Below are 13,754 nucleotides of genomic sequence, written 5' to 3' on the forward strand. Positions count from 1 at the left end.
AAGAAAGTCATCTGGTTAGGGTATCTACTAGCCCATAGAGCTTTGCTCCGGTCACTCATGGTCGGTCATTTTATTCTTATACTTCGCCAGTGATGCCTTTGAGAAAAACTTTGCCACTTTTTCCATCATCGCCGACAGTTTTCCTTTTTTTTTTTTTTGTCTTTCTGTTTTTTCGGTAACAAAGCCGAAACTAAACTTTCCAGCGCTTTGCCAGACGGGTGGAAATTCTCGCTGGCCAGGGGCGTGAAAAGCGCTAAAAGCGTTTTAATGATTTTAAAGGAGTTAAACTTTTGTTTTTTTCAAAACACTTCTTATGCGCTTTCTTCATTGTCCGAAAAAATTGCTCTTCTTTTTGAACAATTGTTTTGGTTATACTGTGCTTTGATTTTATCGCTCATCCCGCGCGTTGACCGAGCATCATTCTAAGTTACATTCTAAGTTGTGCTCTTTTATATGAATAAATACCCTGTACTCCTAGAGGCATTGGGTATGCACACATCTATATCCAATAAAGATGTTGGACAGTCATCTGTATAAGAGAATTTTAAGTTCTTTCAGCTACATTACTTGGGATCAGAATTCCCAAAGTAAATACAAATGCGAAAAGTACTTAATGCAAGATTTCATGATTTCCATTTAAATCGAAGATATTGTCATAAAATTATCTCAGTGTATTTATCTGTCCTTCTATTTTGCTTCATTGTTTACTCAACTTGACAGATTAAGTAAATGCTTGAGGGGCCAATATAGAGCATCGCACATACATATATTTATCAACTGTGCATTTTCTATCTCAAAAGTGCGAACTTTAAGCTTTATGGAAAAAATAAGTTTGTCTGTAGCATTAAACCGAAGGAGGCACTCCATCAAACCCATGGAGGTTAATAGTGTTAATACATTTAGAGACATGTCGACCAGGTAAAAGGAGCAAGTATCTTAGTATCTGACATGGCTGCTGCATCTCGGTTAGAGGCTGCATTGTTCCGCATCTGAGGTCTCCTCTAGTCTGCCGTACGTTTGCAGTCCAAGCAGTGTAGAGTCCGAGAAAAGCGGGGAAAAGCTTATAAGGACAAGGAGTCTTGGGGCACGGGGTAAGTTCAATCAAGCAAATGTAATTCTGCCCCGACTGCCAATTGCAGGCAAGAGCACAAACAACAAAGATTGAATGGAGCACTGACAGTTTGACTGGGTGAATGAGTGACATAGGTATGTGTGTTCTTAAAGCCGCTTCTGTTGTTTTTGTCGTCACACATGATGTTTAGGCATGTTGGTTCGTATGCAGCCAAGAAAGAGGTGAATTTCAAAAGTGGACTATATAAACAGGGTGTAAGTAACTGCCAAGCCAAGCAAGCAAAAGTTGCACAGCAATACACACAACACGCTAGTCCCAATATTTGTCTATGTATGTACAACCCTTAACTATGATCAATGTCGCATGCTTACATCGTATTGGCAATAAAAGGGTATGCTGCATTCGTTGAATAATAGAGTGGAGTAGAAGGTAAGAGCAAGCCTACACTCGTATTTGTGCATACACACACACTATTGGTAAGCAAAGTCAGGAGCTACTCATGCAGAAATGCGCATAACTGCCTTGCAGACAGAGATTCACCTTCACACAAATGCAAAAGTTTAAGTAGCCCCAAGCCATTCTGGGGCGCCGTAGAATGAGCCCCTGCCATCGGACTCCATCAGGCACTAAGTACTGCTCTATTAACCAAGAACCAACAACAACAAAAACAAGAGCAGACGGTGTGGTCCCGACTGCCATTCGACAGCAAGGACTCTGGAAACAGGACGAATGCAAACAGGCCAGCCTCGCAGGACCTTCTCTTAATTATGCACTTTGTGCCGCACACCATACCCACACTGAATTGATTGGTCTGTGTGTACTCGATAATAATTATAGGGCCTAAGTAGCATTAGAACGGCTAATGGGCAATGTCCTTGCTGTTTGCTTAGTCCTGCACATATGCTAAACATTTTTGGATGACCAAATCATCCAACTATAGAAGTAAATTAAGGTCGATTTATTAATGGCAATTCGCACCATTGGTTGGTTTTCGATTTTTACGACATTCATATGCATATTCTTGTTAATTGGGTGAGTGGTTAAATTTACAAGCACTGCTTTTCTGGTATGTAAACCAGAAAGGTTCCTGAGAATCTTTTGGTTCAACACTCACGCCTCTCTAATTGCCAATTTCCGCAAAAACACAAGTAATAATTTGAACTGAATGTTCCAATGAGTATGTTACAAAGTTTGGCAGAGCAAGCCGCGTGTTGCAAATTGGTTTTTGTTGCAGCGGGAAGAGCAAATGCAACACCTCTTAACGAGTCACTTTCCCAATCGCCACGTGCCACCTGAAAAACCCCCATTGCAAATGACTGCATGCAGAAGTTCAAAAGAAAGATTGTCTTAAATCACAAGCACCCTCAAGGATATTCAACATTTAATGACTGCCGCGTGGCAGAATTTCTTTATAAACCAGACGCATTGATGGGAATTGTCTGCCACCTTTTACTTGCTTTTTCTGATGTTTTATTTATAATTAATGGACAGGGCTCTCCAATTTGGCATTCCAAACAATTTTGTCGATAAACAGAAGACTTATACAACTTCATAGGAAAAAGAATCTAGACAGAACACCAATCAACTTAAAACAAATGCACTTTGCTTTTAATATTCGTACCGAAAAGTTGGCGTGCCAAAAAAGTTTAATGTGCCTTGTAAAAAATTAATCGTTCTCCTACTTAAAAACCGCTATAAGCTTTAATTCGCGATAGGTACTAATAAAATGTGCTCTTCGGGCCAAGTTAAATGAATTCGAAGACCAATCAATATATATGTTTTTATTGGGCTCGTTTGTGCATGTCTGCTGTGTGTGGCAAGGAAAAACCAACATCTGGGATAAACAAGTACAACTCTGGAAGGAAATACAAGCTTAAAATGGCAATGGAATCAAATCAAATAAAGTGAAATAGAAGTTCAAATAAAATGTGATTATATACTTGGTGCCTTTTTGGCATTCTCGTTCTTTTGCCATGACTTTCCCCGTATTTACTAGAATTTCTTTCCATGCTTAGTTGAACGTGCTCAGATAAATAGCACAAACGTAAACAGTCGATAAAATCTCGGAAATCCAGCGAGATGCAGCTGCAGCAGCAGGAGCAGCCTAACACAATGGATGAAGTGAAAATTGGAAAATTCATTTTCACCAGCCCGCAGACGAAAGAGAAAAGATCCAGACTGAAACGCCCGGGGCAAAAACGCATATGAACAGGAAAAAATAGCGATAACTCAAATTGAATGCCAATAAAGTAACATATGCGCCCCCCAGGCATCCGCGCAGCTCTGCCGGAAAAGTCAAACAGAGCCAGATCTGGACAGTTCGGTGCGTCAGCGCACTAACAAGGCGCCGTCGTGAGGGACACTCTCCTGGCCAGCCCCATTCCCCATCCAAGCCGCCACCTCACCAGCCACTCCCGACCCGGAAACGAAGCGAATCGAAATGCCAAAAGCAAAACTAACTAGCTTCTTTTATTCCACAGATGCCGTCGCGGCCCCAAAAGTAATGCCAATCTGACATAATACCTTATATGTGGGCCACTTGGTGAGTTGGCCGTGTGGAAGGTGAAGTTGGCCACAAAGGAGCCAGGTGGGTGGTGGGTGGGTGGCCAGTCAAGTGGGTTTTGTTGACAACTATTGACACCATGCATATCTAAAACAGGCAAGTAGAGATACCCAAAAGAGCCAGACTTTAATATATATATGGTGTTATATTCGCAACACCACAAGATACATATGGATCTTCAGGAAGAAACTTCTAATAGTTGTCTGTCTGTATTTCGTTTTGAAATTATATTGCTTACAATTGTAAGCATTTTTTATATGTTTATAACACAAGATAAGCTTCCATATTGACAAAACTAAAGCCATTCCCTGGGCATGTCATATATAACCCATTGGTGCTATGCCCGCCAATGTAGAACATTGCAGCTTGCAACCAAACGGCACACACAAGTACAAGTGTGTGGCAGGTGCATGCCACTAAATGATACTGAGTGCACATTGCCACAATTCTTCGAGTGCGGCTCTTGCGGCTCCTGGGTGGCATAATTTACATGGCTCGGGCACTTGAGGCAACCATTGTACGAGTGCACATACCCACGTACATTGCGACGCACAAAGAGCTGGGAAAGCGGGGAAATGCTGATGCAGTGAGGACGCCGTGTGATTAGCGCGATTTAGCGTGCGGACTTCAAGATGCCCGACAACGCGGCGTATACGTAATGCCTAATTAGCGTTAGAGCTAAAAACTTTTTATTGCAATGGCTAACCGCGGGCAATGCCAGTACACAAACAAACAAACAAGCCAACAAACAGACTAACAGACAGTCAGACAAACCGGCAAGCAAACAGACACAAGGCCAACTCAATGGGCCAACTTTAAGCAACAAATTTGGTTCGGCCCTCGGCTGTGCCCACCACTGCATCCATATCCATGGTGCACGCACCGCGGGAAAGGGGCAAGCAGCGGGGGCGCGAACTACGGATAGAGATGCGGATGGATGATGGACGACAACTGTTCGGGGCATGCAAAGCGCGATAATTGACCCGCGAGCGAGTGAGAGGGATCTCTCTTTCAGGGCGTGAGCTGCAGTGTATGTAAGCCATGCAACTGTGCAACAACTTTCGCTTTGATAAAGGACCTTGGCGTCGAGTCAAGTCGAGTCCTTTAAGCGGCAGCCGGGCGTGCTCCCAGTTACATGGCGCACAAAACCCACAAAAGTAGCACAGAGTGCACGGAATACGAGCCCGCATTCGCATTCGCATTCGCATCCGCATTCGAATCCGCATCCGCAAGCCACCCTCTATTCACGACTTTAAGCCCTATTTATGGAAAATTTAAAAATATATTTGCACCTAACTCCCGAATTAGACGAATTATGTTCGGGTTTTAAGAACTTAATTATTACTACTACACACTTTTTATATATTGCCAGCACATCGTCTTTATTTATTTACAAATGCTAACTTTTTATATAGTCCGATCAAAAAAGAACATTCAAGTTTTCTTCTAAGCATTACAAACATCTTGTAACAATTATAAAAAGTTTCAACTGGCCCAGTCTGTCGGTCGATAAATACCAAAGCACTTTAAGAAGTTTTTTTTTATTGTATGAAGCCATTTTATTAGGCGTAAAAAACAACATTTAAATGTTAACACACCATTTAAGCACAAATTTACACCAAACGATTGTAGAAGTCGGGCGGCGTCAAATGGCAAGCAAAGGGGAAAGCCGGAAAACTGCGGCGTGCCAAGCGCCCGGAGTGTGGTTTTTCCGGCTGATGGTTGGCCAATGCGATGGCAGCCGAGGCGGACGGGTGGAAAAGGTGGTAAAAAAAAATTCAAGGAAATCGTGAGGAAAAAACTTGTTCGAAATTTATTGACGAAAACAAAGTCAAGTGCCTGAGCAACCAGGACCCCAAAAGGACTGCCAGACTCCCAACCGGCACTGATTGCATAGATCCGTGGGTCCATGTGGGAACTAGCCCGTCTCCATGTGTTTACGAGCTGAGATAAGCCCAAACCACCAAGCCACCAAGCCATCGAGCCATTGAGCCACCAGGCCACCGAGCCGCCTGGCCCTAGCCCAACCAAGAAATTAAGTATGCCACACGTTGCCCACTGAAATGTCGCCGAGGAGAATCCGAGCATCCAGGCATCCGAGCATCGGAGCATCGAAGCATCTAACCATCCAGCCATACGACCGCAGAAGCAGAGCCAACTATAAATCTATCATGTTTACGCCGGGCTTGACGAGCGTGAGGAAACTCCCCACACAACCCCACTCCGTCCGATTTCCAGTACACTTGAGCACAATTTGTTTATGCAAGTCGAGTGAGGCTGCTAGCGGCAAAACGTTTCTTGAATTATGGCTTTGTTTATCCCAAGTTGCAAAAAGGGACGAAAATACAAGTGCTGCTGCCCCAGAAGGGTTCAAAGTTTTCGCCATTGCAGACAAAACAAAGTCGAGCAGAAAACTCCCCGACGCACTGCATCGTGGGATGACTCAGTCCAGTCGTTATCTGGCCCAATGGAGGCGTGATATGTTATGGCATCATAACAATGGATTTTATTCTCGCCGCTTATTGATATCGTGAGTTGTTCTGATTTTATTGAGGGGCAGACTTAAACCAAGTTCACTGATAGCATTTAGAACAGGCGGTCCCAAAAATAATGAAACTTCCTTATCGTCTTGTCCTTTGCTTTGTGGATTTCTACTTCACTTTTATTAGCACTCATCGTATCAAGATGGATTTGGCCAAATTATAAGCACAATATTTATCGGTGGATAAATCATAAATGTGGCCGAATTTCTTACCAATTCTTGTGCAACGTTTGTAAACATTTCATCCTTAGAAAATAACACTGAAAATTGAAATTGACCCGCAAAATAAACCACCTTTTCGAAGTTTCGAAAGAAGTTAACCTGCCAGAGGTAAGAACCAAACCAAATAATTTTAAGCAGTGTAAGACACCAGAAATAAATTTGATGAACCAGCAAGCACAACATTGCTGAAGCGTTGCTCTCGTAACGAACAGTTTGCCAATTACCCAGGATGGCCTGCCCCCCCCCCCTTTTAGAGTCCACCGCCCCGCTTTGGTTAATTAACAGGTCTTTTGGCCATACTGCCACTGGCACCATTGCCGCTGCCGACCTTTCTCAACCTGGCTAGGCTGAAAGATGGGTGTTTGCTTTGCTCACTTGACGGCCGCGAAGCGAAATGTTTTCTCGGAAAAGCGCTACCGAAAACGGCTGCCATGCACAGGAGTGGCCTTGTCAAGGCCTTCGCGACCACAACCGCCGACTTTAATTAAATTAACAACACGAATTGTCAAACGCAGCCAGAGCAGAGCAGCAGCAGCCAACAGCAGCTAGCAACGGAATGCGAAGTTTGGGGAAACAAACCTTATTAAAAACGTGTCAGAAACATTTTCATAAATATTTCAGGTGCAACTTTTTTCCGACGTGGCTTGTCAAAGTGCCAAAACCAAAGTGTCAAACTGTTTACGTAGAGGCTACGGAATCAATAAGGTGCTGAAACTTGTTTCGTGGAGTCTAGTGCGTCCAAAAAGTCCATCCAGAGTGAGCAACAAGTGAGTATAAGTGAAACAAACTTTGCAATTTGCAGTATTAATTATTAAAAAATAAGCCGAAAACATTACTTTTGGAAGTTTTTGAATTTGACTATTTATTATTTGATATTTTAAGCTTAAGCATGATTCAATTTTTTATTTGTCGTTATCCAAATCGTTTACTATCAATACTATGACCATATAAATTAAAGGCATCTTATAATTCAAGTGGCGACACACTCACATCACACTTGTAACATAATCCTCATTGACCTAGAAGATGAGAAAAACAATAAAACCACATTGAAAGCCCTCCGAGTTAAGTGTCGTGTATCATTATGTAATGTCACATTTAAACAAAGGGCCTGCGAAAGTGAATGTACATGAGTCATTTGATGACGTGTGAAAAAAGACAGCTCTGAGGGATGATCCAAATCAATGTCAGAGGAAAGGAAACATAAGAAATTACTCAAAGTCAAGAGGTTGTTGAAACTATGTTTAGCTGCCTACTTCCCCGAAACATTTCCGGCTTGAAATAGGTGAGTTGGGGGAAGCGACGTAGAACCCATTATAACGCCAGATGACAGATAAAGCACAAGCCAACACTAAGCCATTTCCATAAGCAGGAGATCATTTGTCAGCTGGACGCAGGACATTACCCGACACATAGTAGATTCAAAGGATACATTCAACACCTCATAATCCCAGGCAAATTGAGGCTGACACTGCCTTTATGGCTTTAGTCAGCTTTATATTGTGGTAAAAAATAAATTAAAAAAGCATGTATTTTGTGGGCAATTCGAGCAAACAAGCATACAAATCACTATAGAAAATTCATTAATCTAAATCAAACTCTTTTTAAAAATCCTTGTGATGAGGGACACCATGTGGTTATCGCGAAGAGCATCTAATGGAGAGCGCTTACCTTTAACCACTTAGACTTAGGAAAGCTACACATAGATAGGGTTGAAATATATCCTTTAAGTGCCCCCTTTCCTTGTTCCACCGCAAGGCAATATAAACAGAATGATTTTTACACGGCCTCATAATGGGTAATGCTGGTAAGACGTGGTCTGTGGTCATTCCCGCCGCTTATCCGCCTTGATTAGCAATTAGCACGCGTTCTTGTCTTCTGTGGGCCGTCGAGCATTGAATTATTGGACGAAGGTCAGCCGATCCGGGCCAACCTCCAACGTCTGGCGCCCAGTGGGGCAACGACCCAACGGGCCAAAGGGGCAGCATCCCGCATGGGCGTTATGCGGAGATTAATGATGTTGCCTGTACGCCGTCGTGGTCGTGGAATGATTTTCGCCCTTGGCACTCACATAAATCAAGCTGATTATCAGGTAGCGATAGTTGGTTCCGCAGATTTGAATATGGAATTTAGTTTTTCAAATAAAGAGAATTACCAATTAGTGAAATAAACGTGTTTTACTAAACGTTTGGTTACATTGTCCTTAGAACAATAACATACACTTAGTGCTGCTGTCATCCTTTTGGGTAACTTCATTATTCCGATACTCCCCGCATCTCAATGCTTAATCGTCTCTGCTGCGAACCAAAATGATTTAAGTTGATTTGCTCGCTGGAAGCTAAATCAGAATCACACCAGGAAACTTTTCAAGCTAATAAATGGCGTACAAAAGTTTTGGGTTCGCTCGTTTGTCATTTTCCTGGTTAACTACTGAACAAGAGTGGGGGTGATTGCGGAAAAGGTCACCGTATAATTGTCAATTTCATTTGTGTGGCGCCCAACGCGGGGCGAAGAAGTTGAAGTAGGCGTCGTTGAACAAATAAAGGCAGACAGCAATAAAATTTATTTAAGTGCCCTCATAATTGTTAACAACAATAACAACAAATATAATAAAATCCAAACAAAAGGCAGCTGCAAGTGAAATGAGCAATTATTAAGCCATGAAAATTTTAAGCCAACAACAACACGCGTCATAATAAAGTTATTATTCCAATGAAAGTCCCACCAGCGGGTGGTTCTGGGGTATTTAAAGTGGGAAAGGAAGTATGCTACGTAAAATACTGAGCAATGAAAATATTAATAACGTTAATGAAAATTACATTTGCAGGCCGCAAACTTGAGGAGCAGATTGTGCAGATTTATTCGACTATTTGTTCTTTTACATTTTTTCGCGCTCCTTTTGAGAGCATTTCGAATCAAACGAGGCGTTTTATGTTTAATGCATTTTCATTCTTAAATGATATGTTTACATGATATGGTCGAGTTCAGTCAAATCACACAACCCCCAGCAATAATATTATACACTAAAAGTAATAAATAGGTGGACCATGCTATTTACCATAAAACCCTTATTATTATAAGTAAATAGCGCAGAATATCTGATTATGATAAAAATCGAATTGTTTACATCATTTAAAATTACAATCATCATTATTTACCATTAATTGAATAAAGCTTAGTGCACCAATATTTTACTTTTCCGGATAAATTACAAATTGAAAAGAGAATGATGATTGCACATATTAAGTCCATTTATTTGATTAATACAAATACTTATTATTATCGTTCCCTGCATTTAAAAACCCCAAAAAAGAGCAATCTGCAGCAAACATTTTAACTATATTGTTTGCTATAGAATGAAGTATAATTTTAAACAGAATTTTTTGGTTTTCCTTTCGTGATACAATAAGTATAATTATAATAAAGGACATAACATTAATTTCCTAAATATTATTTTTACTCACCATTATTTAGGGTTGAGCCACCGACGTTACCGGCGTTGCCTTCACTTCCAGTATCTGTACTTAGTGCCACAGAGGAGGCAATCAGGCAACCAAGGCCCACATACAGAAACGAAGAAATCGCTTCGAGGTGGTATGCCATTTTGCTGTAAGTTTGATGCCCCTTTTTTTTACCGTTGTTTAGCTTTTCAATTAAGAAAACTTAATTATTTATTGCGTACAAATATTGTGCAGCATTACAGTATATTCCGGCTCATGTTGTGTTTGCTTTTGGAATCGATCAACGTTTAATTGCGATTGGCTTTTATGCACGCTACCCCTGAAATATGAGGAGAAATTATAGGTTGCCATTATTGATGAAAATATTAATAAAAAAAAGAAATTATACATGGCTTCATGCTTTTAGGCTTAAGTGTACATTTAATTTGTCATTGCTCAATTTTCCATTTACCGCAAGGAATGAGACCTGTTTTCGTGTTACACGGCTATCCCATACCCTTTACACGGCTTATTGATTACAACCGTACTTAATCATATCTTATAAACTTTAATCTAAGCTTTCAAATTTATAATAGTTGAAGAGATTTTGTATATCATACATACGGACAGACGAGCGGACACACCATTTTTTATGCTTAAGATTTTTATGAGCCATTTTAACCAGACCCACACCTGGCTTGCATCTTTTTCACGGATTAAGGAGTTTTCAATAAAGAGGATCAGCATTAGGAAGATATCAGAGCAGTGACGAACCCTAAGTCTCCGAACGACCTCAAATCCGTTCAAATGCCAGGGACAACGTTATCGTCACCATCAGAATTATCAGCTTCCTTTTCGTGGTTGTTTTGCTGCATGCATGCATAGAAGAATTTTTTCCTTGTTTTTAATTCCTGCTCGTGTCATAAGCGAAAAGCAATTTGCTCTGTCAGCTGTTGTTTTACACTCCGGCTACGGCAGTCAAGTAAACCCATGGAGGTCCTTCCAGTCTCGTCAATTTCTTCATTCTATTGCAATATGAATGCATTTCAATTAGAATGCCTCCTTGGGGACAGCTGTTGTGGATTTTCCATTAAGTAAGGGTTATTGAAACCGAATTGCAAACTTAATTGATTTCTAAGCCGGCCGACTTAACATTCATTTTGGTTGTGATATCTAAACAAAGATTTTGAACGTTATGCTGAGGAAGATTTTAGTGAACCATTGACATCTTATAAGATTCAATTTTGTTTCTTATAAAATGTGTTTTTTAGATTTAAGCGTTAATGACCCAAAGTTCACCTGATTGATAAGCAACCAACTGATGGTCAAAAATATATGTATTATTGTATGAATGACATAAATACGTGATAGTTTGGTACACCAAAATGTATTGTCTGGTGTATTTTCACGCGACGACGATTGTTGCATCCATAGAACTAACCGCGAAATGTAAATGGACCGTGAATTCGTAATGCATTTAAATCATTGTAAACAGCAATGTTTGTGCCCCGCAGACAGAAAGGATATTTCCCACATCTTCGAAGTGATGTAGCCGCATGATGAAAAGGAGCCAGCGGTGAATGCTCCGCCGGTCTGACTTCTGCTCTGTCTTTCCGTCTCCTAGGGAGCATTTACTCGCTTTTGCATAATAAATCAATTTACATTTCCTTTCACACGCAAAAATGAATAACGAATAATAGCAACAAGCCCGTGGCGCAGAAATCTTCTATCGTATTCTTCGGGTAAAAGTACGTATAGCATGAGAAAGGAGTGCTTCCTTTCTGCACTATAATCACACCGAACCGAATCAATCAATCAAAATGAAATTAATTATTTAATTATAATTATTATTTCTTTTCTTTTCCACAGCACAGGGAATTCAACCAAGTGCTTGTGTCACCCAAAGGATTCGATCTTTAGAGCTAACTTTTTAATGACGATTGTGTTTATTTATTACTGAAGTGAACATAAAACTTCAATTTCACACTAACCGCAAACAGCGCATCGTAAATTCGTATTACCTCTTAAAACGATTTCATTCCACGGTATATTAATCTTTTCGATCGGACAATCATTGCAGATTTCTGCACGTTTGTTTACATATATAGTAGCCGGCTTTTGCACTTCGGTGCACATTGCCACCACGTAGACGGCCGTCAGGAAGATATATAAATATCTGAGTCAGACTGTGCCGCGGGAACTGGAAACGCACAATTTAAGTTGGAAATAAAGACAGAGGATGGTTTAATTTAAACAAGTAGATATTGGTCTTTACGAGGATGCCATTGGCCATGTAAATAATAATAATAATTTGCTACGCATTTAGTACTTAGTTTCATAAATGAAACAAAAAGAAAATTAAATTTGAAGTTAGATTTGCATACAATTCGCATTATTTTGAAAGCCGGCTAATGAAACATTCAAAGTGCAATCAATTGCCTGCACAGCTTCTCCCAGCAGATGTAAACCAATTCGGAAGGATCCTTTGTAAAAGATGCAGCTCCCTAAACAGGCCATCCTGCGAACTCACTATTCAATGATGCCCCATCTGCAACTTCGTTCTCCTCCATCCGATGTCGCCCTGCTTCCAGAAACTAATAACTCACCGTGGCAATGTCTGGCTGCTGGATGGGGCGTCAGATGTCGGCAGGAATCAGCAAATCAATTTATAAATAGAGCAGCGAGACAACATAACAACGGATTTTCATGTTTCCCTCTGCCGTTCTCCGTTTTTGCAACATAACTAAATTAGGGGACCACGCGGCAGACACACAGACGCCGTCACAAAGCCAGCAGCTCCTCCGGTGGGCAGCGGAGGTGCATAAATGGCATGGGATATCGAATAAAAGCACTCACAGCAGTTGATTTACAACAACCATTCGCCGCCACTAATGCCAATCGAAAATACTATTTTAAACTATTTGGCCAGTGCAAATAAGAAAGACCACGTCCACGCACGTCTAACGAAACCGATTCTGGTTCTGATACCGTTACCGATTCGGGTTCGGGATTCAAAAGCGATTGCGACTGCGACTGCGAATACTGATGCGGATGCGGTACCGCAGACTAACGACAACCGAACGAAACGACAGCCGATTTCACACTGGCAGCAGCATCCCGTCGTGCGATTCACTTCGGCTGCGGCATGTTAAAAAGATAAACAAATGTTGCGGTTGGCCGTGATTTATGTTAGCTTACATATGTTTATAGCCCTGGCTGCAGAGCCAAACAGCACTTTCTGCTACTAACAGCCCCGAAAACAGCGAACAATCAATCCAACGATCCGCCGAGTGTTTTAATGCACCACTCCACTATCCGTTCCGTCAGCTAATGCGGCGGGTTAAATTTTATGTTCATCATGTGAGAGAAAAAATGTGAGAAAAGCCAAAGGTCGCAGAATTTCCAGTATTAGTATGTGCATATGTGAGCTAAATAAAGAAACGTATTATTTCTTTCTGAACATAATAGAGCAGGGCGTATCACTTGTGTAAGCATTTTTGAGTTATCCCTCAAAACTCCCTCATCTGTCTTACAGTGAAAACATGTTTTTCATCTTCGCTAATCATTGAACATTTGTTACTTGGTCTTTGAGCGGGCATAATGGAATAATAGCTTAGCACTTTAACACATTTACAGCTAGGGACTGCAAACGCATTTCCAAGTTCTGTGACCATAAATGTCAGAGTTCAAAAGGCAAGACTTCTTTAGCTTGCTGTTAACATCGCTATCTTAAGAAGAGGATGCTGCAATACAAACTTCATTAAAGAGAAATTTATAAAAGAACTTGGTTTCTTTGCTCTACATTTCCCTTTATAACCCCTAACAAAGCTCACACAATTTGGTCCTACAAGCCTTAACATTTCCCATTTTACACCCCAAGCAAAGCTTCATCATGTCGGTCCTGCAATACCCTAA

At 41.0% G+C, this 13,754-nt stretch overlaps 1 protein-coding gene across 1 annotated transcript in view; it reads right to left on the reverse strand.

The window, feature by feature from the left end:
• DIP-epsilon (Dpr-interacting protein epsilon) overlaps positions 1 to 12,945 on the reverse strand; it is a 33,556-nt gene extending 20,611 nt beyond the window's left edge. The window contains exons 1-2 of the mRNA NM_001144327.2: positions 12,446 to 12,945; positions 9,864 to 10,179 (exon numbers count right to left, since the gene is read on the reverse strand). Of these exons, the coding sequence (NP_001137799.1) occupies positions 9,864 to 10,002 (139 nt within the window). The 5' untranslated portion in view covers positions 10,003 to 10,179; positions 12,446 to 12,945. The remainder of the gene's footprint in view (positions 1 to 9,863; positions 10,180 to 12,445) is intronic.
• Between the last annotated feature and the right edge of the window lie 809 nt (positions 12,946 to 13,754).

This window comes from Drosophila melanogaster, chromosome 2L (genome assembly GCF_000001215.4).
Source record: "Drosophila melanogaster chromosome 2L".
NCBI classification, from domain to species: Eukaryota; Metazoa; Arthropoda; class Insecta; order Diptera; family Drosophilidae; genus Drosophila; species Drosophila melanogaster.